Source organism: Anser cygnoides, chromosome 1 (assembly GCF_040182565.1).
Source record: "Anser cygnoides isolate HZ-2024a breed goose chromosome 1, Taihu_goose_T2T_genome, whole genome shotgun sequence".
Lineage (NCBI taxonomy): Eukaryota > Metazoa > Chordata > Aves > Anseriformes > Anatidae > Anser > Anser cygnoides.
The window spans coordinates 99,903,417-99,931,354 of NC_089873.1; the positions used below are offsets into that span (position 1 = coordinate 99,903,417).

At 48.0% G+C, this 27,938-nt stretch overlaps 1 protein-coding gene across 1 annotated transcript; it reads right to left on the reverse strand.

Moving 5' to 3' along the window:
• Positions 1-10,565: 10,565 nt before the first annotated feature.
• LRRC58 (leucine rich repeat containing 58) lies at positions 10,566-27,000 on the reverse strand. Its single transcript, XM_048047616.2, has 4 exons — positions 26,483-27,000; positions 18,023-18,151; positions 16,405-16,682; positions 10,566-14,890 (listed from the first exon to the last, which is right to left on the reverse strand). The coding sequence occupies exons 1-4, from the start codon at positions 26,974-26,976 to the stop codon at positions 14,682-14,684; spliced, it is 1,110 nt and encodes a 369-aa protein (XP_047903573.2). The 5' UTR covers positions 26,977-27,000; the 3' UTR covers positions 10,566-14,681.
• Between the last annotated feature and the right edge of the window lie 938 nt (positions 27,001-27,938).

Sequence of the window (27,938 nt, forward strand, 5' to 3'; positions counted from 1 at the left end):
GGTGGTGGCACCCAAGGTCACCCATTTTTCTTGTGTTTTTCTCCAGCTGTTTTCCACGCCTCGGCCTGGCTCATTCTCCATCCTCTTTTAAATATCTCGTGGAAAAGTGAGACTCTGGAGCTACCCGGGGGTGTTTCAGTGCCTGATACAAAAGATAAGTCACCTCTTCACGTCTCCCCTGGTTCTTCACCCCCAGCACCTCACCCACTCTTCCTCCCTCTGCGCACCTTTTTACCTACCGTGCTCCCTGGAGCCTTCCTGAGTGTCACCAAGGCACAGCACCTCCTTCTGGTGACGTGACCCATCCTGTTTGCTCCAAGGTGTGCCCAACAATGATTTCATATTTACTTTAAGATGACAGTTTTAAAAAGTTGGCCTTGAGCTGATTTTTGTGCAACGAGACCCCCTACTTACCAGCCACCATCCAGCAGGACCTCTCAGGCAAGTTGCAGAGTTTCAGCCCATTTATCCCACATGGGATTTCCATCCCCAGGAGCTCACACTCAGAGTGCTGCACAGGACGGAATTAAAACCAGCCTCTGTTTTAACTATGGCTTTTGGTCATCTGCTGAACTCTTCACAAGCTACCCAATTTTCAGTCAAATTTCACCAAGTTTCCTACAGGATGAACCGCACTTTTTATTTTCTTCAGTTTTGGGAAAGTTACTCTCTTTGAAAAGCCAAATTCCTATCCGACTACCTATGATTGTCCTGACTTTGCTGATGTTGATTGCAATCAGGCAACTAACTGCTTCTGGGGCCGTGACGAACTCTTTATCCACCACGATGAAATGTGAAAGGTGTGTGCCGGATGGATACCTCCTCCGTGGGGAAATTATAATCCGGCACCCTTAGAAACTCTCAAGAGGCTTCGCTGTGGCCTGCAGGCAGTCTCTACAGATGTGTCCCAGAATTAAATTCTCTATGCAAATACCGTTTTCTTTTCACACATGGCAAATAAGCCTGTAGAGAGACATCCATCCTGGGCCTCGTTTGACGAGGCAGTCAGTTGTCCTCGCAGGCATGCATGGAGTACTCCCTCTTGGGCTTTACTAATTAGCACGCTGATCTACATACAGTCTGCTCTGAATTACCTGTAGCTCTAAAACAGGTAACGTTGCCATTAACATAAAGCACCACCTTTATCTCTTTCACTTGCTATCTCCTTTCTCAGCATGCGGCAGCCAGCGATTGTAACGTCTCAGCTGAAGAAAGCATTTGGCCACGCTTAGGCAACACCAGTTTTGTGCTGTTTATTCTCATAAGTGAGATTTTTTTTTCCCCCACTTTTTCCTCTTACTGCCTAAGTTTCTTATTCTGGAATTTAAATGATTAGTTTCTTCTTTTCACATACTCATCCCACTTAGTCCATGGCCCCTCGAGTTTAAATTGTAGAGGTTTTTGCCCATTAGAAGACCCTCTTGGTGGGGTTAGTTGAAAATTTCCTTCTGTTTCCAGCCAGTCTCCAGTCCAAGGGCCTGGGTGCTGGACCTTGGGCAGCTCCATCCCCATGGACCAGGGCTGAGTGAACCACAGAGCGCAGCCTCTCCGCAAACACCAGCCGTGGGTTTCACCTCCAGGAGCTCCTGTCTTCTCCTTCCAGCTCACAGGAACAGGACCTTGGAGGTGGTCGCTTGGACATTCTCCTTCTCCGAGGTTCCCGAAACCTCAAACACTCCCTTGTTATTGCCACACCGTCCTGTTGGGTGTGCAACATTTCAGAAATTGTCTCATAGCAGAAGCTGCCCACTATAATTGTGTGCCTTGTTAAGGCACCTGGGGACGTGTGGACCACTCTTGCAAACTGAGCCTAAGAGCTACACTCGGGGCAGTTCCCCGCTGCTTGCTGCATTCCTCCCAGCACATCCTGGAAGACTGTCCATTCAGCTGGTCAGTCTTTGCCAGGAAATGTTAGCTGAGGACAGCAGCATGGACTAGGTCACCTCTTGACATGTCCATTCTTACCTATCCTCTATGTTGCTGTGAATTGCTTTAGGATGCCTTTTTAACTCACTCCTGCCATAGCAAAACATTAGGCCAGTTTGTGCTGCCCCATCCAGGGCAAGGGAAGGACACAGCACTGCATCATCTGAGACTGGAAGTAATCTCTCAGAAAGATGATCCCACAGCCTGCATTTGGTTGACGTGGGTCCCACCATTGCTAGGCGAACATGCCAAGACCTTAGGAGTGCTCCAGGTGAGGAAAGGACTAAGCAAAAGTGGTGAGAAACAGAGGAATCCAGGGGAAAACTTTTAAGGACAGGGTAGAAGAAAAGTACCTACTAGTGACACAAGACTTACATCCTCTTGTAAGCAGAAGCCATGGCACTTAAAGAAGCCCAAGGCAGGAATATCAGCTGCAGCATGGTTTCCACCATGCCCAGAACTCAAGCTCACTCCCACCAGTGGAAACTGGTTTGCTAGCAACACCCTGCTCACCCTGCCTGTTTCCTATGCAAAGTAATCCGAGATTCACCCGACAGGAGGTCAGAAAGTTACAGGAGGCTTGGGCCCGAGACGTCACCACCTTGCAGCCACGGTTCGGCAATTTCCCCACAAGAAATGAGCTGGTGCTTGCAGTGGAACAGCCGGTGTGCTTTAGCTGCCCCCGTCCCTTCTGCTCCTCCTGTTAAAAGCAGGACGATGAGAGTGTTAAAAACTCTCTGAAGACTTTCTGCATATTGCCAGTGGTAGGGATCAGCCTGTCTGCAGATGGGGCAGAGGGGCTGGGTCTGCCGCAAATGTAGGGCAGCTGGCTGGAGCTCTATCAGATGTGGGATGGAGGCCTGTTGGTTTCCCACACCCTTTCCTAATTATTATTTTTTGGGGAAGGTACCAGGAGGAACACAGGAGATTAAGAATTAGGTACCACGTCAGGTGAAAGAGAGGCAGGGCAGGGTTTCTAAGAAAACAGCAGGTCAACGCCACGCAGCTGCGTAGTGGTGTGGTGGAGGAGGCACCAAACGCTTATCTGGCTGTGGCAAATGAGGATCTCCACACGGATACAGTCCCAGGAATGTGAGGCAAACAATTGCCTCATCTTCGACAAGATCCTCTCCAATCAGTTGGGATCATTCCCATTTTTGAGAGCGATATCCTGAGGGAATGAGGCTTATTCAGCGTGTGTGTTCATCTGTCCACTGTCCCCACTTCGTCAATTTTTAGGCCTACTGGCAAATTGCAATGAATTTATCAGTGGGTTGGGACTCTTCAAGCTATTAAGTTTTGACAAGTTTCAGTAGCTGGACAGAGAGAGAAACGTGGTGAATCATCCCCTGTCCCTCTCTAGCGAGGGACAGGAGCAGGTACACAGCTCCTGTGGGACACTGGCAAATTCCAGGCAGAAGCACTCCTTATGGCAAGCCAGAGGGCCTGCTGGTGGGAAGACTGGTGGACATCCTCGACAGAGTTGCCCACAGACTGAAATCCTTCCTTTACCATCACGTGGAAAATGGGAAAAAAGCAAACAAGCCCATAGTTTACTGCTTATTGCTTTTTCTACTTGTATTTTCCATTGGAAACTATTTTTTTTATCAGTCCTCACTTTTGATGAACATCAATTTTTTGAATGTTGATTTTTTGACTAATGTCCTCCAAAGTTTGGTGGTTCTTCAGCAAAAACCACAAGGGACCTGTGTCCCACACCGACACTTCGGAGGACAGAGCTCCTGAGGAATCCAGCCGGGGTTTGCACAAGCCCAGTGCATGCTGACACAGGATACCGGGAGTTTTGCTAATTTTAGGTAGGCGACCGGTCATGCCAGATGTATCCAATAAACCTGCCTGCTCTTTCCTTTAATACAGTCTTGCTGTATTATTTTTATTAAAGGTTTAGCACGGCCTGGAACCCAGGGGAAGCGTTCAGCTTCTTTGATGCTAATCTGAACCACCAAAGCTTTCAAGGTTCGCTCCGTGCTGCCAGCAACACCCAACCCCAGCGGCGATTAGTGGTCTCCTGGGAGGTATCTCAGCCTCCTAGGATGTGACAGGGAAACAATAAAGTCTCCAGTGGCGCTGCGTTTCAGCTGTGCCCGTCTGCTAAATAACAGGTGGTAAATGATAGTTTCCTTCAATTGTAGCAGCTCATGACTGCTTGTGGAGTCACACAATGATCTCACCTCGGTTATTCACCGTGTTCTTTCTTCTACCTGGCACTGTGAAGATGTTTTTCTTTCTAACAATAGAGAATAAAAACAAAAACAAAAACAAAACCCTTTCTATTAACACAGATCTAACACGCAGCCAGTGCACAACAGAAGCATCCCGTGTTTCTGGCTCTGGCCGCCACATCTGAAGCACTTTGCTTATTACGTTTTGCTTGTTACAGGCCTTTTCAGGTGGTCCTTTGCCACAGCAGGGGGCCTGGTCCTCGCCCTGGCTGCTAAGAAGGGATGACAACATGAGGACTGAACGGGAAAAGGAGCACAATGGGGTCACAGAAATTATCCCTTCTGTGTAAGGGAGAACAATGAGAGAAGAAAGGGAGCACTGCGTGCAGGCAGGTGGGAGCAATGGTAGGCTACTAGGGCTGAATCGGTCTGCTGAATCCATGCGAAGCCTCATCTTTCACAAGGACACTGCTGTTAGCTTCAGGGACAACGGCAGAATGGGTATGAGAAAGAGGGCCAGGAAATTACCGCTGCCCACATTTTGAGTGGATACAAATGTCAAAATTTAATAAACTTGACTTCAGGGAAGGAACAGGTGGGAAGGTGAAAAAAGTGAACTGGTATCTCTGAAGAGACTGACACCTGGAGCAATGCGCATGGGAGCCATTTAAGAAATCTGCCAAGTCAGGAGCAGATCAGTGTGTCTGAAGAGCAGCAAACACAGAGAGGGTGAGCAGCACGGAGAGGGAAAGGCAGCTGAAGGGAGGGTTGCGGTGCAGTTCCTCCACGCCCAGCCTCAGGCCCACGCTTTGCAGTTTATTCCTTTATGGCATCAACACGAGATCTTGGGTGATGACATTATCTGGGGGGGGGAGGGAAGACAAACATATCCCGGAGGAAGAAGAGGTTGAACTTCAGGACCTGAGCACCAGCTACTGAATTACGTTAAAGGCTGCGGGTTGTATGGAGCGTGCTTTAAGCCAGGCCACAGCTCTGCTGCAGGGCCAGGAGTTTGTAGCTGAAGGTAGAAAAGAAAGTGGAGCAGGAACTGGAGAAGGAGAGATGACCGTGACACAAAAAGGCAAATGCAACCCTGGCATACAAGTTGCCAATGATCTCTTGCTCTTTGCAAGAGCCAGCACACACACAAAAAATTACATGAAGTAAAACTATTGTTTAAAATGTGGCTTTGCTGCAGCTTTCTGTGGGTGCACAACACCCAATTTAACAACTGCTTCAGTACACCTTGACAGCGATGGGCGTCGATCTAAATACATCCGCATTTTACACCTAAAATATAAGTCACATGGCAGATTTTCCACGTCCTTTAAAGTTACTTTGAGTCAGGGATGCGTGCCTCAAAATCAAGGATCGCCAGTGCAGGCTTCATATGAGATAAATACACTGGCCACTTTGTTGCTACTAAGAAACTTGAAGCAGTTACAGCAGATTGCTTTACGAAACTTTAGAAACCGAGATGGGAAAATGTTTTACAACCCACAGCAGCTTTGGCTGCGAGAGGTTGCTGTTATTTAAGAGCATTATAATCATTGACTTCATAGAGCTGCACGCACCAGCCCTGATGTTGTAAACTCCTCAGTCTCTCTGAAGCTTTTAAAAGCCATTCATCGTGGCTTTAAAACTAAAAGAAACACACCCTTTTTTTTTTTTTTCTTCCTTAAGAAAAGGAGCCTTTGAAAAAGTTCATGAATAGATGTTTACCAATGAAATTTGCATAGAGAAGAAAATTATGACTGGATAAAAGATCACGAAGACATTTGTCAGCTTTTTTCACCCTGGAGAATTAAAAAAAAAAAAAAAAAGTTAATAGCAAAAGCAACGTGACTTTCAGGCTTGAAAATGCTGTTTCTGTAAAAGGAGAGAAGAGAAAGTTCTTGCTGACATGGTTGGGCTGCCGTGTAAAATGCAAGTCAGGTGGAAACCTCTGTGATCTTCAGGCACATTACTGCAAGGAGAATACCTGGGCAACAGAGGATAATTTTTTTTTTTCTTTATCACCCTACACAATAGTGCCAGTGTCAACAGTTTCTCATAAAACTCACCAACTCAGCTTCTGCAATGGTTGGTTAGTCCCAAGGGTGCCCCAGGTTTCTGGCAAGTAGGCTTGGGAAAATACACTGTCCTGGCACCTGGAGTGGTAGCAAAAGATGACCAGAACAGCCTTATTTTCAAATGTCATGTGAGCCTTCTTGTTGCCAGGTTATTATTCTGGACTTCAGGAATTAATGTACTGCATGAACAAAGCCACCACAGACCCGTGTCCACCTCCTGCGGTTGCCTTGACCAGGACTACAACTATTACAGTTGTCTGAAGAGCCTCTGGAAGAAGGGAAAGGTTTTCCACAGATGACGAACCAGCCATTAGCTTCAAGATTTGCTGGGTCATGATACCTATGAATTTCCTCACCTCTATCCATAGGCAACACCATGGTATTTAAATAACGTCAGACCAGAGCAGCTATGCCTCATTTTGTCATGACAAAGCGTCTTTGGGTTTCACCTTTGTCCCCAGCAGCTGAGCAACCTCTTTCTTCAAGAAATGAGCTTTAGAATGCAATAATGCATAATGGCAAAGTCACCTGGCACTTAGTGAGCCTAGGAGGCACCTCGCATAGGCTACATGCCTCTTGTCTGTGGGCACGCTGCTCACAGCCAGGGCTCTGCTTCCACGTCCTCGCTAGCAGCCAGGCCAGCTCCCAGGAGAGCTTGTTTTTGGGGACAGCCACACACACACTGCCAGCAGTAATTACAGCAACTGCCCCTGCCCTCAGACATTGCACATTCATTTTTCCATGCTGAGGGAGGGCAAGCCCAGCTAATCCTCTGCTGTGCAAATGGCATTGCACAGGGGGCATTTGCATGCAGCTGGTGCAGGTAAACAAGGACGAGCCCGGCTTGTCCTCCCCTCTGCCCTCTTTCCTGGGGGAGCTCACCAGCCGCAGCTGGCTGCATGAAACGGGGAGCCCAGGAGTGGGAATGCACCTCACCCGGGCTTTGCCAGCCCGCTATTAACGCAGCCCAAGTTTATAGCAATAAATCAGAGCAGAAGCAGACTTTTATGCTCCATACAAACAGGGTGAAATGCCCCCGGCCCTTTATCAGGAGATGAAGGCACTCCTGGATGTGTTCCACAGCAGATTTTCCCCTTGTGGCCGGCTGTAGAGACCTCAGAGCTCAGGGATGAAAATACCCACTGCTCTTACAAGCCCAGCAGCAGACAATTGTGGAAGGTTTTCACCTCCTAAGGCCATACCTCTCCCCTCCACACGCACACCAAACAAAGCTTGCTTTCCTAGAAGCACGACGAAACGTCTGCGGGCAGGATGCTCGACGAGCTGCCCTTGGGACCGGGCAGCAGCACCAGCCCTGGCCAGGATTTCAGGCTGCCCTTTCCCTACAAACCACCACGGAGGGTTATCTTTGGACAGGTTTCTGAAGCTGCAAAGCAGCCAGATGGGGTTGCAAACTGTGAAAACCAAAAATAGTTTCAAACTTTCCTGGACTGTTTCAAAACGTGTTTCAACCAGCCCAGTCACATGGCTTTCTTGCAAGGCCTTTCATGATTGTATCTCTGGGTAGGAGACTCGCTGCTGCTTTAAAGGAAGAAAAAAAAGAAACAAACAAACAAAAAAGAACACAGTTTAACCCCAGATATCTGAAGAGAATAACTAGGGAACGTAAGTTTGGAAAGCACACTGCCGTGTTTGTTTGAAGATAAAAACGCTGCGGCGAGCCGCTCGGCTCTTCCAGGCCGCCATTCGCTGCCTCTCCCGGCTGTGGTTACGGAGGCTGTTTGATTGCACACATGCGATGCACGCTTCAAAATCCTCCAGCCAGCCCCTTTCAGCGGCGTTGCACGTAACAAGGTGCTTTCATCAGCTCGCCGAAGCCTTTGGGTAGGTTTTACAAGCGGAGGGCTGAGCTCGCAGGGCCCCCCAGGCCCTTCTCTAAGAGCAGGGGAACATGAGGAGAAACAAAGAGCTGCCCTGAGCAGCGCAAAGGATCCACAACAGCGAGACTTGAGGGTTGCAGTGACCTGCTTACTTGGCAGGAAAGGGTATTTTCCAAAGCCAGACTTCTCCCACCTCCAAAAAGTACCTGGTGTCCTCGAAGCAGAGGGCCATCATCACGGGAAACACGAGGCCCCTTACTTCTCGTGGCCACCTCTGCTCCCATTCCTGTGGTCGGCCACAAAACAAAGTACAATCCTGCAGCTGGCGTACAGGTCCTTCCACCAGCAGCAGCTGCTTGTGCCCCTGCTCGTGCAAAGGGTGATGTGCCGATGGCTCCAGCTTGCAACCCACTCCCATCCCCACTCCAACCCGTATCCAGATGAAGGGTTCGTTTGTCCTCCCAGCTTACCTCCTCGTAAGGGCCTTGTAACACGCCTGGTCTCTCATGTTCCCTTACACAAGAAGGGCACTGCTTGGTGAAATCTTTCATTGCCAACGCACCAGTGACGCTTTTCTGAGGCGTGCAAATGGCAGCCAGCCTTGTGGGGCTTTGACACGTTGATCCAAACGTAATATTTAGGATAAATATACGACTTGTTTTTCAGTACTGACTTCAGGTCCCGCTTTATCCACAGAGCCAAAGAAGGGGCTACAGACCGGGCATTTAGGCAACACTCTGCCCATCCATTAATCCTTCGTCAGTCTGACAGCAAGCTTTGAGCTGCCACCAGTGCACCCCCAGGCCAGGATCCAGAGAAGGGCAAAGGGACCTGCACACGGTGTGCCCTGGGTGACCACTCCTTTAAACTGAAACCAGAAGAGGTGCCCTCGCAATCCTGCCACAAAATACGGGTTGGAAGCAGGACTCAGGGGCTCTGCCATGGATTCCCTTCCCTCCTTCCTAAAGTGACCTTGGCTGCTCTTAGACCTCATCAAAACTCTCCACTTCACTGACCAGTGGGAGAGGAGACCGCAGCAGCGAGGTGCTGTACACAAGCATGTACACTCAAATCTCCTCTGAAAGTCACTAGAGAGCAGTGGCTATCGGCAAGGGAAGGGGCACTCAGACACACAGCATCTCTGGACTTGTGACTGAAGGCTGAAGATGGCGTTGGCCTTCTCCATGGCAACCTGCTGGGAGTGCTAGGACTAACTAACTTCCAATAAATGCTTTAAGTATTTGGCCACTGCAACCCAGTAGCTCACTGATGAGTAAAAGTTGCATAAATCCAGCTCTAGGTGACCACCAGGAAATGTAGAGCTCTACTTCTTGAAGTGCATGCCCACAGCATCAACATAACATTCCCCTTTAGATCTACATGATCCTGAAATACCAATCTGACCTTCTGAGCACCCGCTCGAGGTATCTACATACCTCATGTCTTACTTCTCATTGCATTCCTGCTAAAAGCAAAGGAAGTTTGAGAGCCACGATTATTCCTTGAGATTAGAAGAGGGGCAACCAATCTCAAAACGACACTGGACATTTGGAGATTGTTGCAGTAGAAGGAAATAACAGCATCAAAACCCAGAGAGGTTATGGGCTCTCCATCCTTGGAGGTTTCTAAGACAGCTATAGACAAACCCACCATGACCTGAACTAGTGCTGGCAACAGAGACCACCAGAGGCTCGTTTGAACCAATATTTCTGTGATTCTGCTATTATAGAAAAGTTATCAAGGTACTGAGAAGGTTACCTTCATATTAGTTACAAAAAGATGCAAGAATATGCCCAGCTTGGTTGTTACAGGCAAGGTCACTGGATTCCTCAAGGTTTTAAGCTATTTTATATGGAGCTGCTGCACTATTTGAGAGGTTTTCATTACATATGAAGTTGACCGATGTCTGAGGTAGTTTCTGATGAAGTTACTATTAAATAATTCTTGTTTTTACGGTCTGATTTTCCAATATGCCACGTTTCTGCACTGACCTCTGGTAATTGCACTGCAGCATCTGAGACTTATTGGCAGTAGATCACAAAAAAAATCTATTAAGGATGTAGAAGGAAACATGGGATTACACAAGAAATGGGAAGACAGTTAACACGATCAGAAAACTAACATTCAAAAAATCATTTACAGGTTCCTGCGTTTGCATATTAAGAAGAGGGAAACAGTTTGAGAACTTCAGAACTGATGTTTCAAATTGTTGGGAAACTCTACCACATGCCGCCTTCTCTTGTTCTTACATTTATCTTGCCCATAAATTACTGCTACCTTTAAACTCTGGAGCAAGCTTTGGCAATGCTATAACAGAAGTAAAACAGGGTCCTGCCCGCAGCATTCTCTCTTCTGTAAAAAATGGGCCCCAAAAGCCAAGAGTTTCAGCACCAACTCTTGGTTTTACACAGCACAGGACAAATCTAACCTGTTCTCAGACCGTGTACAGCCCCGTTTTTTAACGTTTACGATTCTGGAAGTGTTCTGCTCGCAGCAATACCAGGAATCGAGATGTTGGCAAATAACGGACACACACAACTGTAGAAATAACATTTTTGGTTTAGTGTTTACAGTTTGTTTTACAGCTCATAATGAAACACTGTTAAAGATATTCTATATTCAGACATTTCTAGCAAAGTACACTTCTAAAAACATAAGGCACTTTAAGACTTCCTAAAACAAATGCTCATGATAAAAATTCAATGAGAGGGTGTGAGGGCTAGATGAGAACCTTTCTAGCCTTAATATTCATGTCAGTAAAAGATCAATCCTCTAGTAAGGCAGGCAAATGAAATAATCAATAGAGAGGCTTCCAAGATAGAGTTACTGCTGTATTAGTGTGCATTCTGAAGTAGTCTATTTGGAGTATCTTCAGTTGGGGGTGGTGGTGGCGGCGGCAGAAATTCATCTGCCTGGTGTGAATAAGATGCATTAAAAATAGTTCTTTGAACTGGTTAACAAAGACACAGTGCAGGGATTAAGTTTCATTACTTTCATTGGATTAAATTCCTTCCATTCATTATCGCCAACAACAGTAAGGAACAAAAAGGAGCTGGTTCTCCCCTCCCTCCCCCCTACTCCCATTATAATTCAACACAAGATTTCAAAGACTCAAAATGACCAGGACAGAAGCCCATGAAAAACTGCATCTGGCCACTTCAGAGTATGTTTAAATATTCATTACTGACTTCCTCAAGTCTCACCTCTTATTAAAGAATAACAAACATAAAAGAATTGGCAACTGTATAAATTGCTTCCAGTCAAATTGATATTTTGCTTCTTTTTAGTGTGATCCCACTGTTCACATTAAGTACCTGCATTCAGAAACACACCACCAGCTCCTCTTGGCAAGGAGATGGCGGGACAGGGGAACAATGCCAGCAGGGCCCTAGACCCTGCGGGGAAGAGGGAATGAGCAACTTTGCTTCACACACTTGTGTCTCAGTTTAAGAACATTTTCAAAAGCCAGACATGCTGGGCTGCTGTAGCAACAAGGGGACTGATACCAAAACACTGACTGAAGATTTCAGCTGGAGGCGCATCTGAAGGAACTGAAGTCCACTGTTTAAAAATGACAAAAGGAGCTACGGGCCAGACTGCTGGCAAAACCACTGCCTACTTCTCGGGGTGTCCAAGAAAGGGACGATAGGAACCTACCATCCATCAGCGTATTTTCAAGTTTTGTCTTGTCCAGGATGTTATTGTCCAGTACATCTTCCAGTCCTTGAGGGCTAAAATTGCTGAAAATCTCGACTCCTGGGGGGGCTCAGTATGTTAGCCACTATAGTACCAACCTGTATCTCTAGTCCTCTCATATCCACTTTCAAGGGGAAAAGAAACCAACCATTTGTATTTCTTACGGGTCCCTGATTGTTGTAAATCCTGACTTACTTGAATTGCACTTTAAAGCCCAGCAGCACAAAGAAAAATCATTAGCTATATTTACGAATATATATAAATTTTTAAGAGAAGTCTTATCAGAATGCATAGATATCCACTGCATAAGTGATCAAGTTTTGACCTGGCTACAGCAAAGCAGCTACAAAAAACAATTAGCCTATTAGTGTTACTAGAATCGGGACAGAGATGGGTTGCTTGTTTGTTAGGCAAGAAAATGCAGCTAAGGAAGGAGCTAAATCAGAGACACACACACACACAGGTATTACTGCGTGAATAGGAACTGTGGCAGCAAAGCGGTTGTGAAATCTATCTTTGTAAAATGAAAAATACATCACTTCGAGACAGCTCCTGCTGAACAGAGGCAGGCAGCACGTCATGGCCCTGAGCTCAAAAGATCTTGAGATCTCAAATGGTGTGGTTCACTTTCACTGGCAAGAGAGACAAGCTCCAGATCACGCAGTAGTTGCTCGCTACTGTTAAACTAGCAGTAAATTTAAAGTTGTGGCTCTGCAATCAGTTTACTGTCCTTTAGCATTTGTACAACAAGATTCACTCAGGACAGGAAGAAGCACCTGAAAAAAGAGATGAAGAAAAAAGCATAGGCCACTCACTGATCCCAATTTAGCTAACAGCATGAAGTCAGCTTCTCTCAAAAACTGTAGGTTCTTCTTTCCAAGCAAACCTCACAGAATTTGCTAAAGTGATATCCTGTTGCTTTGTACTTATACATTTTTGTGTCTTAAAATACACTGTTAAAAGTGATTTGGAAAGGCACAGAGCATGTGTCATTTAATTTCTTCTGCATTTGTGTGTTGCGGGAATCATTAGAGTAAGTTGCAATAATTAATAACTGAAGAGGTGCTATTTTACAACCAGATAATTTCCTTCAAATTCTAGTTCTCTGCAAAGGAAACCCGGGAAATGAACAGTACTGCCAAGGAAATGCAGGGCAAGAAGTTAAACCTGCACACCGAGTCAGACTGGAATGTACAAAGTTTCACAGACCTTGTTCTTCAGGTCACACTAAAAAAAAATTCTAGCTTAATAATAATTAATTAAAAAAATCACTAAAGCTAGTTACGAGGATTAGAATTATCAAAGTGCTTTAATAAAGTGTCAAGCATAATTAAACAGGACCATTAACACAGAGCTGCCATAAGATATCTGAAGAGGCACGTGTTTTCCAAATGCAAGAGAGAAGCACAGGTTTTCAGTTTCCCCCTTAGGACCAAAGTGGGTTAAGTGAAGTTGTGCTTGTTCATTTGGTTTTTTAACACAAAATATTTGCTCTGCTCGTGCATTCAAAGGCATAGTTGGATTTGCTGTACTGAAACTGCAACAAAAGGACTGTCTGCTGTGAAATATTAATAAAGGGGCAGCTCTCAATGAGCAAAAAACACAACAGTCCCATAAGCAGATCTAAAAATACCTGTCAATTTCAGTTATATTTTTTAACAGATATTTCTTTGTACTTAAAAATTCTGAACAATTTTCTGCAGCTTTCGTATAAACATAGTATAAGATAACTGAATGTGCTACTTGAACAATCCAACAGACTGCCAGATCTATTATAACAAGAGCAAATGCAAACAAATAAATAAGGAAGAGGCTTCAAAACCACCTCCAGCAAGATGCTCAGACAACATGCCTTATATTCTTCCTATTGGCTTTTCATCTCCTAAGTAAGAAAAAAAAAAACACCACAAAGCATTCTCCACAGCATGTCTGTCGGTACTTCCAGTTCACTAAACTTCTGTCTGCTTTAAACAGATGAATTTAAGGACAGAAAGTAACCCAGTACCAAGCATAGCAGAGCTAGCTTCAGCAGGGGGACGTAGCTGTTTAAGAACAGGAAATGTCAATCAAGACCTTTCCTGCAATTCAGATACAAAAGCAGATTTGCTCCAGTAAGCTGAGACTCAAGAACACGCTACAGAGCATCACATGTGGTCCCATGCACAGGCACATATGGCCACAGGTCTGAATTAATACCAGGTCTCAATAGAAGAACTCATCTGTCTTCTGAAGGCACCAAAAGGACAGCAACACTCCAAGTGTCATGGGAAGAGGCAGAGGGAGGAAACAAGGAATGCAGCTAGAAGGAAATACTAAGGGCAGCTTGGTGTAACAAGGGAGAAAAAAGGGTGGCTCAGTTCTATGTCTGTAATGTCTACAAAAGCACAGAGACCCTATGCCTCTAGGCAAAGGAAGAGTGACCAAAGTTCAGAAAATCTTCTCCTGAACAACAACAGAAAAGCAAGTCCCATTTTTGGTGGATGGGTGCAAAATCTGTAACTGAAATCAAAGGAGACAACAAAGAATCAAAACGTGATACAGAACATCGGGGTCTGCGCATACTCACATGGCATGATTAGCCTGTTTCTAATTTACCACAGTGTTAAGAGATCTGGACAGCCTCCTTTGCTCTGCAGGATGACTGAAGTCCAGTGAAGTGTCGTGTACTGAACGCTTCTCAATCTGCCAGTCAGAACAAATCCCCCTCCCCAGCCTGCACGAGGGGGGTTCCCCAGACAGCAGACGTTTCTAACAACCCCAGGCACCCTACAGGCAGCACGCCACCGAGTTAGTTCTAAGTAGCACTGCACCAAGCAGGCGGAGGCTTGCTAAGGTGTTCTGTCCCCTACAAGGACTTGAGGACAGTTTCTCGTGAGCCCCTTCAGGCCAGAGACTCATGCTTCACCATTCCATTATTGCTTTTCAAATACGTTTTCCTTCCAGTCTTCCCATTTCGTTCCCTGTTATCCCAGGAGGACTTTCTGCATCCTGCGCGCAGCCACACTGGCTTCATCCTCGGAGTCAGACTCGCTCTGGGAAGTAGAGCTCTGGGAGGCCGAGCTGCAGGGCGAGGAGCACTCTGGGGAGCACAGGTAGTGCATCAGCGGGATGCGGTACTTCCCACAGAAGTCAACAAACTTGATCTGTCTGACGCAGCTGTCAAAGTAGACACCTGTAAGGGCAGAGGGCACAGTTAAAACACATGAGACCGCGAGTGGGGAAATATGTAAGCTCTGCAAGGTGGCTGTGTCTGGTGCAAATGCCTCAAATGAGGATTTGGCACAGCACTGGATGGGGAAGCAGAAGGGATACTGGAGACAGAAGGGACCAGAGCATCTATGGAAATGCAAAATGTGAAATTTCTTTTCTTGGTAAAATAAATAACAGTAATCCTGTAAAAATGTATTTAGTAGGTGCTTAAGAAAGGCAAATTCTACTTGAAAAGACATAGGACAGCTAATTCCAAAGAATGAGATAGTTTCTTCTAACCATTAAGGAGCAATCTCAGGCTGGGAATTTGCAAGCTTCTCCTTAAATGTTGATTTAATTCACTCGCTCTATTTTCAAAATTTGTAAAACCTCCTCTCCCAGCTGGCAACATTGTGTCCACAAATAGACCCTCTCTCTTTCATGGCTCCACTTCTCTTCTGCTTGAGTGAAGTCACCATGCTGAGTTTGGATGCTGTTTTCCATGGCAACGGTGTTGCTGTAACGCACAATTACGTTCTCCTCCTGTCACAGGGAGTGATTTTAGACACTGACATTTTCAGAAGTTTCCAGCAGTGTTTTAAGTCCTGGCTGGTTTGGAGCAATCTTTTCCCCTGCAGTGTCAGAGCAACGCTGCAGTACTGTACTAGTTCATAAGGATGAGTGAGAAAAGAGCAAAAAACAATCCACTATTATTCCAAGCTGTGCAAAGCTCTAAAAAAAGGGAGCCTTTATTGCTTTTCCAACACAAGTTCCAGCCCTTCCACCTTTGCTTTCGAAGCTTGCTTTGATATCGTCCTATAAGGAGATAAGATAACGGACTGCATTATGGCTGCAAGGTAGATATTAATTAATGTTTTCCTTAATCTCCTCAAGGCCAAACGCACAGATCATTTACTCTGGATAAAGATTAAGCATTAAGCCAAATTAAGCTCAAGGATTCCAGGCTTATCTACAAAGTCCTCTCCATACAGGTACTACACGCTAGTTATCCCAAGCAAGAGCTAAATAAGTTGCTCTTGGTAACAGCCAAGCCCTACAGCCTCCCTACTCTTTTTCCATCTGGAAACGAAGCTTGCTGCTCAGCAGTCCAATTACAAATGCTTGCAAAAATTCTCCTGTCCATTACTCAGTCTGCGTTATGTCAGGGCAGGTGGGTAAGACACTTCCGAACGTAAAAGCACCGTGGAGCGCTGGGATGTGCTGTAAAGACTTCTGACAGAAGCACTGCCTGACATTCCCACGTAAAGGTAACAAGTCAGCACGACAACTTTACATGCTGCTCCTAAGTTAAAAGGAGAGAGTATAACAGCTTCCTTAACGACAAATTTCGGGAGAGCTGGAGACAATGAAATACAGCCAGAATTTGGGTGCCACGACACATCCGACCTGGCTGAACTGCTAAAGACACGGCAAATCATAGGGAAAGAAAACCCACCACACAAAAAGCAGAAAGAAGAGCAGCGAAGGTGAACCTACCACCACATTTAGGGTTGGGACAGTTGCTGGCCAAGCTCAGATACCGGACAAGATTCTCTGGGAGATCGCTGGGAGCGTAGGGAACATTGCGGGTTTTAATCGTGCGTCCAGCCAGTTCCTGAAGGCTCGGGGGATTGTAGGTCAGGTCACGCACAAACCGAACGACCAGCGGGTTCCCACGCAAGCTCAGCTCTTCCAGGTGGACCAGGTTAAGGATCTCTCGAGGGAGGTAAGTCAGGAGGTTATTGTGCAGGCTAAGAGAACGCAGGGAATGCAGCCTGAGGATGGAGATGGAAACCCAGTCAGGATGTGCAAGCAAAATCATTCCACAATTGCATTACACACAGACCTGGTTACTCCCCCCACCTCCTGCCAAACTCTTTCTTTTGTTTTTTCTTCTTTCTAAAGCATAAATCCACACTAAAAGAGCTCTGTTACAGCACACACAGCGCCATACAGAACTTGGCTTGGCTCCTGTATGCCTGTTAAAGAGACACTCTTAAATGTGCTGCTGTGCCTCTCAGTACACAGCCCACAATGCCCCCCCCCACACCCTCAAAACAGTAGAACAGACCAAAAGTATTCACACTGAGTGCTTTCAGTGGCAGATAATGCTTCCTTCTACCCAGTGTAAGCATCAAAAACAGGTTTAAAGCAATACTTTGAATAAGTCACCTGCTCTCACTCATGCATTAAAGACAAATGCTGCTAGGCAGCCAGCTCTGCAAAGCCCCGCGCTTTCATTGCTTGTGGCTGCATCCCCTTGTGCTGCGATACTACCAGATCCCAAAAGCTTGGCAAGGTCAAGCCAGGATAGCACCTGCACGGGTGACAAGCAGTAACTTGGCTTTCAGAGGCGGCGTTTTCTCTGAGAGCGCACAGCAATGTTCCAGCACAGGGCCCAAGGATGCTCTGAAGCCAGTACAAGACACCTGGAGTCATTAAACATTGCACCTCAAGAACAATCCCGCTACACCATCAAACTCCAACTCAGAACACTCCCTGCTGCTGTCCAACTGCTTTTGGGGTTACAGCTACACACTGGATTCTTCACTCCCATCTTAGGATACCCATACAGAGTTTGCAGTGTCCTCTTTTCCCCATTATGCAAGAGATAAAGCAGTAGCTCATCCTCTAGAGTTGTGCCATAGGATTTAATGAATGCTAAAACTTTCTGAGATCCTAGAATAAGAAATGCCAAGGGAACACAGATGATGGTACAGCATAAAAGCACAAACACACATACGAGAAGGCTTTGGGTAAAATGAAACAAACCAAGCATTCATCATGAAGAACAAGGCAGCACGGCAGCTATTTTTTCCTGAGTTGCCCAGGTACTTCTCAGGGCTTCCTGTACAAATCTATGAACTCACTTTACAGCGTGCGCTTGGTGACATTTTTTTTCCATTATATTTTGATTGAGATTTCCATATTGCACATTTGTGGCCATGCAAGGATGGTGCTAAGGATCACCACTAAGGATCTTCCTGTTGAAGCCCAGCTAGATTAAAACACTGAAAGAGTAATAGGTCCTCCCACTTGCTTTTATCCACACAAAGCAGAAGAAGGAGTTCAAAGAGTTAATTACAGCTGGTGGCTGATGACAGTAAATACTCACTGTGCCAGCTGAGGTGGAATGCTCTGGATCTTGTTGTCACACAGAACTAGATAGCTTAGAGAAGGCAGGTTTGCTAATTCAGGTGGAATTGAAGTAATGAAATTCCCTCCAAGGTACAGAAATTCCAAACTGAAAAATAGAAGAGAAGACACTGCGTTATCTCATTAAGGTCATTGCCAGCTTCATTTAACAGTAGATCTTCTCATCTCCTGCACTTCTTAAAGCAAACTCACAGCTGACTATGGATGAGATAATTTGCTGTGGGAAAAGAAAAAGCTGTTACACATTGTAACTACAATAAAGCTGCTGTTTCGTAACATGTAACATTGAGATTTGCCTCCGGTCTCCTGCAGCCACCACTACATCTGTAGAAAGGCACTGGACACCTGAGTATTACTATTCCAACCCCACAGACAAATCTCCTGCTTGTGCTTCCAAGGAAGAGCAGTCTGCACACGCACGGTCTGCAGCAGTAATGCAGCTCCTGCTGCAGCCCGTGGGAGCTCTCAGTTTCAACGTGAGCAAAGCAAGGCAGCAGTGGCTCTTCCTGAAAATCCCACTGGCATTGCCCCTACACGAGGGCTACTCACTTTTTATGGTGCCATTTGACTCCTCACTAACTGTAATCTTTAGACCCAAGTCAGAGGCATCCCGTCCTGCTTTGATACAACTCGCTGACCCTACAGCTGCGACAGCACAGGACGCACTAAGCCACGCACACACACGTGCAATTTTTCGGGCACACTGGTGGTTTACCGATATCCAAGAGTCCAAAGCTACCAAAGACATTAACTGGGCTTAACTGCAGCTTGGATCTAAGAATTAAAAAAACAAACAACGAAACACCTCATGGACATCCTACCAAAACTCAATGGATGAGAGACACACCAGGAGAGGCACTAGAGCCCTTCTATCCAGCATTCACTGTGCACCTCTGCCCTTCTTCGAAAAAAAGAAAAAGTTGGCAAGCAATTGGCCATTGACACTTCTTCTAAATTGCTGCTACAAGTCCCCATGTAGCAGAGTCACATTGCTTTCCTCCCCTGTTCTCAGGTGTTGTCTGGAAGAGGAGCAAAGGAAGATTCAGTTTAGGCACCCAGTCTGGCCAGGAAGGAACCCCACTGCTGCCAGTCGCGGTCCAGACGAATTTTTTCCCCATACCTTTAAAATGTGGATCCCACACTTCTGCCTGCGGAAGGCTGCAGTGCTCAGGCTGCCTCAAGCTCTCTGGTACGTACTTGGGTAGGACAAAGTGGGTACAAAATTAAGCTTGAAACCTAAGGCTCTGAAATGGCCTAACTTGACCATAAGAAACTTGCTTCGACTGAGATGGGACAGCGCATTTGGAAGTTATTCTAACCATGCAAGAAAGTACATGGGGAAACAGAAAACAAACAAACAAACAAAAAAAACACCACTCTAGCCTTTTTTCTACATAAAAAACCTGTAGGTGAGGAGTGGGGGTTGGAGTAAGGCTGCTGTGCTGGGAGCATGTCAAGAGGAGATTATTTTTAATTAAATTTTGATCCCATAACAAAGCCCAGAATTTTAACCAAAATTCCTCCTTCAACCTCCATTGTTTTCCAAAGTTGGATTTAGGCTGCTTGGCTCTCATTAGGAATTTACTGCTGACAATACAATTCCTTTGCATATTTTAACTCTGTGCCGTTGCTGGCGCTCGTACTGAAAAGTGTTGGGCAAGGGAATTTCAATAATGTGGATTTCAATGTTTAAATAAGCTTTAGATGTGTACAAGTCTCCATTTCCTAGGAAAAGTGAATAATTAACTCTTTGTCCTCTGTGTTTGAAGACAATACAATTAAAAACACATACTAGCAGGGAAGGGAACAAGGGCAGCAAAATACACGGTAAATGTTTTCAAAATCCCCTTCAAGCCACAAAATACATAAATTTCCAGATCAGCTTACAGCACAAACTCAGTGTGCAAAACCACTGCCAACAGCTTACAGCTTTCAAATCCACTCTGCTTAAAGCCTGTGTAATGAGAGCACTCATTACTAGCCAAGATGTAAAGCCCCAACATCAGGCTACGAACTGTCCCGAACTGAAAATCCACTAAATAATGTACTTCCTTTATGGCAACAAAGGGTTCTCAAAAACTGTTTTCTTTTTACCTGTCTTCTGTATCACCGTTTAGAGGTCTGTAGATCGGTAACTCCCTGGGCCCAGCCTGGTATGTAGGATTTAGAACTTTCGACAGCAATTTGAGATATGAATTAGGTGGTTGATGTATATTAAAAAAAATAAAGGCAGAGGGAGGGAGTTTTGAGACTAGAAACAAACTTATTTTAAATGCAGCAAAGATATCCTCACAGCTTCCACTGAAACACAGCTGAGTAGGAAGAAGAAACCCATGATCCTTCTGTCCCCGTGCCCTGAAATACATTTGCTAGAAAGGATCCAGCCTCGCCTTGGCTCAGCAAAGTGGAGGAATTCCTAGCAGCCATTTCTGAACCAAACTGAAGCGCCAAGACTTGTTTGAGCACAGCTAACCGGGACGAGGACTTCAAGGAGACACAGCCATGTTGTAATCGGTGCTGACCGCACGGCGGGGGTCACAGGACAGGAGCCGTCCCTTTCCGAACAAGACCAGGTCGAGGAGCTCGCCTGGCCCGGAGCACCCAGGCAGCAAAACCCCCACGGAGCCACAAGCGGCTCTGCTCTCCTCACAAAAGAGACGAGGCAGTGCCCGGCGTTTGCCGTAGCTTTTCATGGCAGGACCGTAACAGGGAGAGAGCGCCGAGCTCAGTGGCCGCTTTAAGTAACCCTTCACATCCAGCTCGGGCCCCCTTTTCCTGACAATCATTAATCCTCGTGGTCATTGAACCTGCCAGCTAAGGTCTCGTGCACTGCTGTGTACACAGAGGGAGGAGAGCTGGAATTTTTCTGTACTTTCAAAAGTCAGTCCGGGAGCTTAGAAGAGCCAGAGAGCAACCAGCCCCAGAGGAATATAAGTTAATTCCCATTTCTGAAGCTAGGATGAAGGCAGTACTTCCAGTCTACCCTACAGGATCTGGCTGAACAAGTTGCAAGAGGGGCACAAACGCCCACGATCATTGTGCTATGGCTGCAGCACGAGATCCTTCTCTATGAGACTTCAGAGAATCAACACGGGATGGGTGCACGATGCCAGGGAACAGCAGATGCCAGGGTTGTCCCACCTCCATTCCCTTCTCCTCTCATTACAAGGACCGCAGTCTCTTCCCTCTACATGGCTGGTACTTGGTTTGAAGTCTGTGAGGTTTTCTAATCTTCACTCCTCCTGTATCTTTGGAGAAAGCTGGCCACTGAGCTCGAAAAGTGATTTCAAGAGCAGGAATGTATGAAGATAAACAATGCTCATGTGTGTGGGCACACGTGTCAGATCTCATTTCCTTGGGAAGAGATAGGCTAAGGACCGGCAGCCTCGGAGGGGAGCAGCACCTAATCCTGCGTAACGGGCACACAAAATGACTGCAGACTTCTACACACACCTGGCGTACAGCCATCTCGGGAAAAACCAAAAAAAACAGCTGACAGAGCAACTAATGGAGGCAGACACTTTCTTTCTCAGCTTTAAGCAACGATCACAAATGCACTAACAGAAAGCTACAGCCCCTTTCAGCCTCACTCAGGCGGCCCAACGCGCGCAGTGCTAGTTACAAGCTGCTGCCGAGCAGCAGTTGGCACTCCGAGCCCATCACGTGCCGCTCCTCTCTAGCAGGGGATTTTGCTCCGCCAGACTATGAGGTGGCAGCGTAAATCCTTTTACATGAGGGAGGGGAGCAGGGAAATGCTCCCACAGCTAGGAAACGATGCAGGTGGTGGCAGCAAAGTGTACTTACGACGTGCCAAGAGACTGTACGTTCTTGCTGGAATATGTCCGTGGTGTTTCCAGGTCATCCTGTACCACAAACAAACCAAAAAGCCCCCAAACACTCAGTAAATAAGAGCCTGCTCCGAGCACAAGAGCTATTTTTAACGCCTGTCAATTACCATAACTCTTCCATAGTCATGCTTCAGGAGGAGAATATCTTCTGGCATAGAAGATACTCAAAATTTCAACCCATCCGGTTTCCCGATAGATGCTCCTTTGGATAAAATTTAACAGCTGACATCAAACAGATGCATCTTAATAGGTAATCTAAGAAAGAAACAATGACCCTGAAATAGCTCCGGGTCTTTTTAGGATAAACGTTTTCAGCGAGAAATTTCCACGGCAGTTTTGAGGCTCATGCAAGGGAGGACTTTAAAAGCAGCCCACACTGCGCTCCTGTTAACCCTGTTCTACGATTTGCTAATTCCTGAGAGAACGGTACGGCCTTTGCTGACATGCAAATTTAAGATCAAACAGCTGTCTGAAAACTATTTGCAAAACGTTTGAAGAGGGGAAGAAAAAGGGAGGCAGCGAGCAGATTTCCTAATGCTGTATCTTTATCAAAGCTTCATTTGCTGTTTTTCCCACACTGTAACAGCCGCTCTTAAGTGCATGCTTGTCTAACATGCTGAATAAAAGCAAATGCTCTGGTTTTCATTGCATCTAAGACTTTACACAGAACTCGGACAAATCCAGTTATGAGCTTGAGGCCTTTGATCCCAGCCCTTGAATAACAGGGCCTTACTAGAGGTATCCAAGCAAGAAGGAAAGGAACACGTGGCAGACGCCTGGGAAGTGCCTGCTCCTTTTCTATGCTCCTTCTGCTTGCTTCTGGTGCTCTACTGTACACGAGCAGTAACTGGAAGAGTAGGACTGAACTCCAAATTCACACCAGAAGATTCAAGGGATTCAAGATTCAAGACATTCAAGATTCAAGGCATTTCACTGAGCTGTAAAGATTTCTTCCCTTTGCGTGGCAAGACGTCTCCCAAAGCACGCAGCGATGAGGGCAATCTGTGCACCAATAAACCCAAAGCCACAGTTCAGATGGCAAAGATCGGAGCTGTGCTTTGCCAGCCTGCCTTGCCACACATGGTCCAAGCCCATCAGAAGCAGATGACTGCACTTCTAGCTCCGTAATACACGAGGCTCCTTCACACATCCCCAGCTGGGCCAGCAGAGGAAGACGACACACAACCAGAGCAGCAGCACACCACCTCACGCTGAGAACACAGCAAGGTCTGCACTGGAGGGAGAACTGCAGAAAAGATGGTACTTACGACCACCCACGATAAGCTCGCCTTATATTTGGCAACAGACACACAGCAATGTAAAGGGAGCTGCTCTCACCCATCTGGTGCATTTTCTACCTTAAATTCACAGCAACAGCCAATGCTGCAACCCAGGCCCTCCACTATAGTGACACTGCTCGCTGACAGTAACTGTGGTGGGTGGCAGGCACACGGGAGCTGGCACAGCCATAAGACAAATAAAAAAAGCCCTCAGCAGGGCCCGCATTTACCTTATTTCTCAGAAGCTTATAAGGTTGTTTCAAATCACCATAAACTAGTTTATGGTGGAACTGGGAGGAAAGAGCAGCACTGCATTTTCCACAATGCCTCTCTGATAGAGGACAGGAAGGAAAGGCTACCCTTCTTTGGAGCCAGCACCAACCTTCCGCCACCACTAGAGCAACCACAGTCATCCACTTACAGAGCCTCAGTAATTAGGACATCTACAGGCGGTCCTTCCAAATCTGCCTAGGAGGTAACTGGCAACCAGGGGAAAGGCCCTCCTCACTTTCAGTGCACAAAGGTTTGTGGGGACAAGGACTGGGCAGATGGCTGGAGCTGGAAGGAGTAAGGCCAGACAGCAGGACTGGCTGGGGTTCTTATTAACGTGCCAAGTCACTAGGATCATGCTAAGGAAAGACCTGACCCCAGCTTTCTGCAAAGCTCTGCATTTATTACCTTCATGTGCGTAAGAACACTTGACACATCTCTCATTCCAGTGCCTGTGTGTTTGTAGTTGCCAGCAGGTTCCTTCTCTTCTTCTTCAGTTGATCAGACCCACCAGCTTTCTGTTCTTTCAGCTTCACCAAGCAGACTCCTTACCTGATGCATTCCTTGCCTTTAAAACTGATGCATTATCCTTTCAAAAACTAAAACAGAAAACTGTATGGGGAGCAGAGGAAAGACAGGAGGATTAACTATTAAGAACTTTCTAAAAAGATCTCGTCAGAGCTCAGACATTCTCTTGAAACAGGAAATATTTCTAGATCTCTGCTACTCTGCTCAGATCCACAGCCAGCAGCTGGAGCAAATGCAAAGGGTCACAAGAAGAGAACTGTTAGCCTCGGGAACTGCAGTACGAGCAGGAGGAACGTGTCCGGTCAAAGTGCTGCCTGCATTCCTCTGTGGTCTCGGAGACCAGGAGAAATGAGAAAAATTTCTTTTATGGGAAGTGGTATATGGAAAAAAGCTCAAAGTCCTGGCTTGCCAGCAGCGGCGAGATGGACACCTTGCAGCTCAAGCTGTGAGGTTAACAGAAGACAACAACTACACCAGGTCCCAGCTCGCTCCTGCTTGAGCTCAGAATCCAACAGATGCCTCTGTGCTGCCCTGCCACAACAGCTGGCCCTGCTCTGTTCCTGCTCAGGCTCATTTTACCCACTTCAACACTAGGCACGCTCACTTTGCCGACACCTCTCTTGTTGGCAGGTGGGAATACAGTCTGGCAGCAGCTCCCCTGCACATTTCTCTCTATATTTCCTATCCTTTTGGCAAGGGTGTCAGGTCGCTGGCTATCTGGCTCCAACGAGCAGATTCAAGATTTCCTGTGGAAGAATATTAAATTATGAAGTGTTGTTTTCTCCCAGCTCTGGCAACGCAGTGTGCTCCTCCCCTTTGTTATTTAAGCAGTCCCTGATACAGAAGGGTCACTGATGGCACAGTGGTGAAGAAACTGACAATCCTGGAGGAGGTTGAATCCACTATCTTGAGCTAAAGTTCAATTTTATTGTGGTGACACACTAGCAGAAGTTCAATGAGTTAACAGTGATTAAACAGGAGGCAGACACAAGCTGGGTCTAGTTTAGTTTTTCTACCTGACACATCATTTTGTAACGATAAACCCACAGTTCAATAGCTTTGTCTGCATCTGCCCTCTCAGAATTGTCATTCTGGGGCTCAAGCATGACCAGTCGAAAACAAGCCACAGGACAGCACAGACAGGATCCGTGCTTCAGGGCAGGCCGGAGGAGCCAAGAGAGTACTTTGACAGTGGTGCTGCATGGAGCGCTGAGCACAGCCCGCTAGGGCACCGCATGCCAACTGGCACAGCCTGGTGCCTTCCTGGGGTCAGCAGTGTGAAAAAAACTGGGCTTGAGGTTTGTTTTCTTGGAAGAAAAATAAAATTAAAAGGAAAAAAAGAGAGACTGAGAGAACTAAAGCCATAGGTGAGAACATGCAGAAGCAAAAGGGATCCTCTGCCTCATAGGCAGGCACAATTGGATCCCAACTACGACCTGGGCAGCTACCATGTGTGTTGCAGAGGCAACATGGATCATCTCCCATGCACAACTGACATTGGCCTCCTCTCCTATGAAGCTGGTGCCACTATCCTCCTTTTCTTTGTTGTCCTTGAAGCGACTGCTCCTGAAGAAAGAAAAAGCTGAGACTCCCCCTCCACGTGGCAGCTCCAGGCCAAGATGCAGCTCTGCTGCGAGGGGCACAGGCCTTCCCTAGCACTCCCAATGCCTCAAAGCACCTCCTGATCTCACCCTAGCCCAGGACTGCTCCAGATCCTCAACAAGAGCATGCTGCGCAGCTGGGCAGAAGCTGCCACACACCTCCCCCTAGAACTGTGGGAGACAGCACCCCGTGTGCTTGCACTTCCACTGTGTGTAGCTCTGCCAAGCCATCGGGGTGAATCTAGCTTTTCGGGGTCAAGGTTGCTGGAATTTGTGTAAGAGAGGCTGCCTCCAACGAGTCGCTTGGCAAAGGGCTGGAGTGAAGAAAGTCCAGACCCGAAGAGCCTTGCAGGGGCTCACCTAGTTGAGAAGGTTTGCTGCTTGAAGACCAGCAGGACACGCTGAGGTGTCCATGTGCGAGGAGCGGGTCAGAGCACAGCGCCCGGGTAGCCCAGCAGACCTCAGAGGTACCAACCCCAGGTCAACGTGGTCAGCCAATACCCAATCCTACGTAAGGTCCGTTCCCACCCCAAAAACTTTAACCACGGTGATTCAGCCCTGGGCCTGTACGTCACCACCCTGGGCTGCTCTGATCCAGACCACGAGCCCGGGGCACCCGGGCACAGCCTCGTGCTCCGCACCTCAGCCCTACCAGGCCCACGCGAGACGGCTGGGCCGGGGGACACACCACCACAGCCCAACCACCCTGGCGGGCCAGGGGCTGTGTCAGCGGGCTGGCGTGGGCCACCACGACCACCAAACACCTCTCCTCGGCTGGGAGCCTGCTCTGGGGCCAGACGGGGAGGTCCCGACCTGGGACCCCCACGCCCAGCCTGGGACCCCCTGCCCGTGTCCTGGGACCCCCGTACTCGCCTCCTGGGACCCCCCTCACCTGCGGAGCTCCTGTATGTCGGGCGGGATGCCGTGCAGGCGGTTGCCGCCCAGGCTGAGGCTCTGCAGCCCGCGCAGCCCCAGCAGGGCGGGCGGCAGCTCGGCGAAGCGGTTGCCGCTGAGGTTGAGGACGCGCAGGGAGCGCCCCAGCGGCGCCTGCCCCAGCCCCTTGGGCAGCGAGCCGGGCCCGCCCAGCCGGTTGTTCTTGGCCAGCAGCGTGTGGAGCCGCGGCAGCGCCAGCAGCCCCGCGCCCAGCTCCGCCAGCCCCGTGCCGCTCACGTCCAGCAGCTCCAGCGCCGGGAACCACTGCGACAGCCCGGCGGGCAGCGGGCCCGACAGCCGCCGCGGCGACAGCACCAGCCGCCGAGCCTCGGCGCTGCGCCGCGATCGCAGCTCGGCAGACAGCTCCAGCTCCTCCTCAGCCGCCGCTGCCGCCTCCTCCTCCTCCTCCTCGCCGCCCGCCGCCGGCTCCTCCGGCTCGGCCGCCGCCGCCATCCCGCTCGGCCCCGCCGCCCCGCCCCGCCCCGGAACCCGCAGGGCGCCGCCGGCCCCCTCCGGCCATGGCCGGTCCCGGGAGCGCCGCCCGCGGAGGGAGGGGAGAGCGGCGCCATGCAGGTTGCGGGGTTCCCGCGGGGAAGCCGAGGAGGCTGCGGGTCCCTCCGCCGCCCCGGAACGAGCATGGAGAGAGTGGCGGCGTGGTGAGGGGGCGAGGAAATGGCGGCGACCCCCGGGTTTGGCTGTCTCAGCAGGCTTCGCCGCAGCTCTGCTGGCCGGTCGGGTACCGCTAGGCCCTGCCGTCAGCCCGCTGCTCGCCACCGGGGCACCGCTACCTCCCGCCCCCGGCTGGGCAGCCAAAAAGCCGCCGGCACCTGCCCGCTGCACAGGCTCCTCCACCACACTCGGTGGAGGAATGTGGTGTAAAAACGTGACTACTCCTAACCATAAAATTAAGCGTATCTTTCCACACCCAGTGCCCCCCGCCGCAGCTCGGTGCTGGGGGTGGGTCCCAGAGGCTCCACCAGAGAGCCCCCAGCTTCCCACAAGAGCTCTTTGGCCATTTGGAGCAGATGAAATTTCTCAAAAATAAAGGCTCAGAAGTATCTCGGTGGACATCGTGTGGCTGAGGTTGGCAGGGACCTCTGGAGGCCACCTGGTCCAACCACCAGCTCCAGCAGGGCCACCTAGAGCACCTTGCCCGGGACTGTGTCCAGGTGGTATTTGTATATCTCCAGGGATATCCTCGCCTGGACATTAAAACACAGCTTTATTCCTGATTAAATCCACAAATCTTCCCTCTGAAAGTCTTTCAGGCGAAGAGGCCTGATGCAGTTCACAGGCTGATACCGAACTGACCTCGGTGGTACCATATATTGCACGCACAGGCAACTTGAGATTCATGATTTCAATTTGTCGCCCTTTGGACACAGGTTAAAAGCTGTGTAATCAGTAATCGCGTA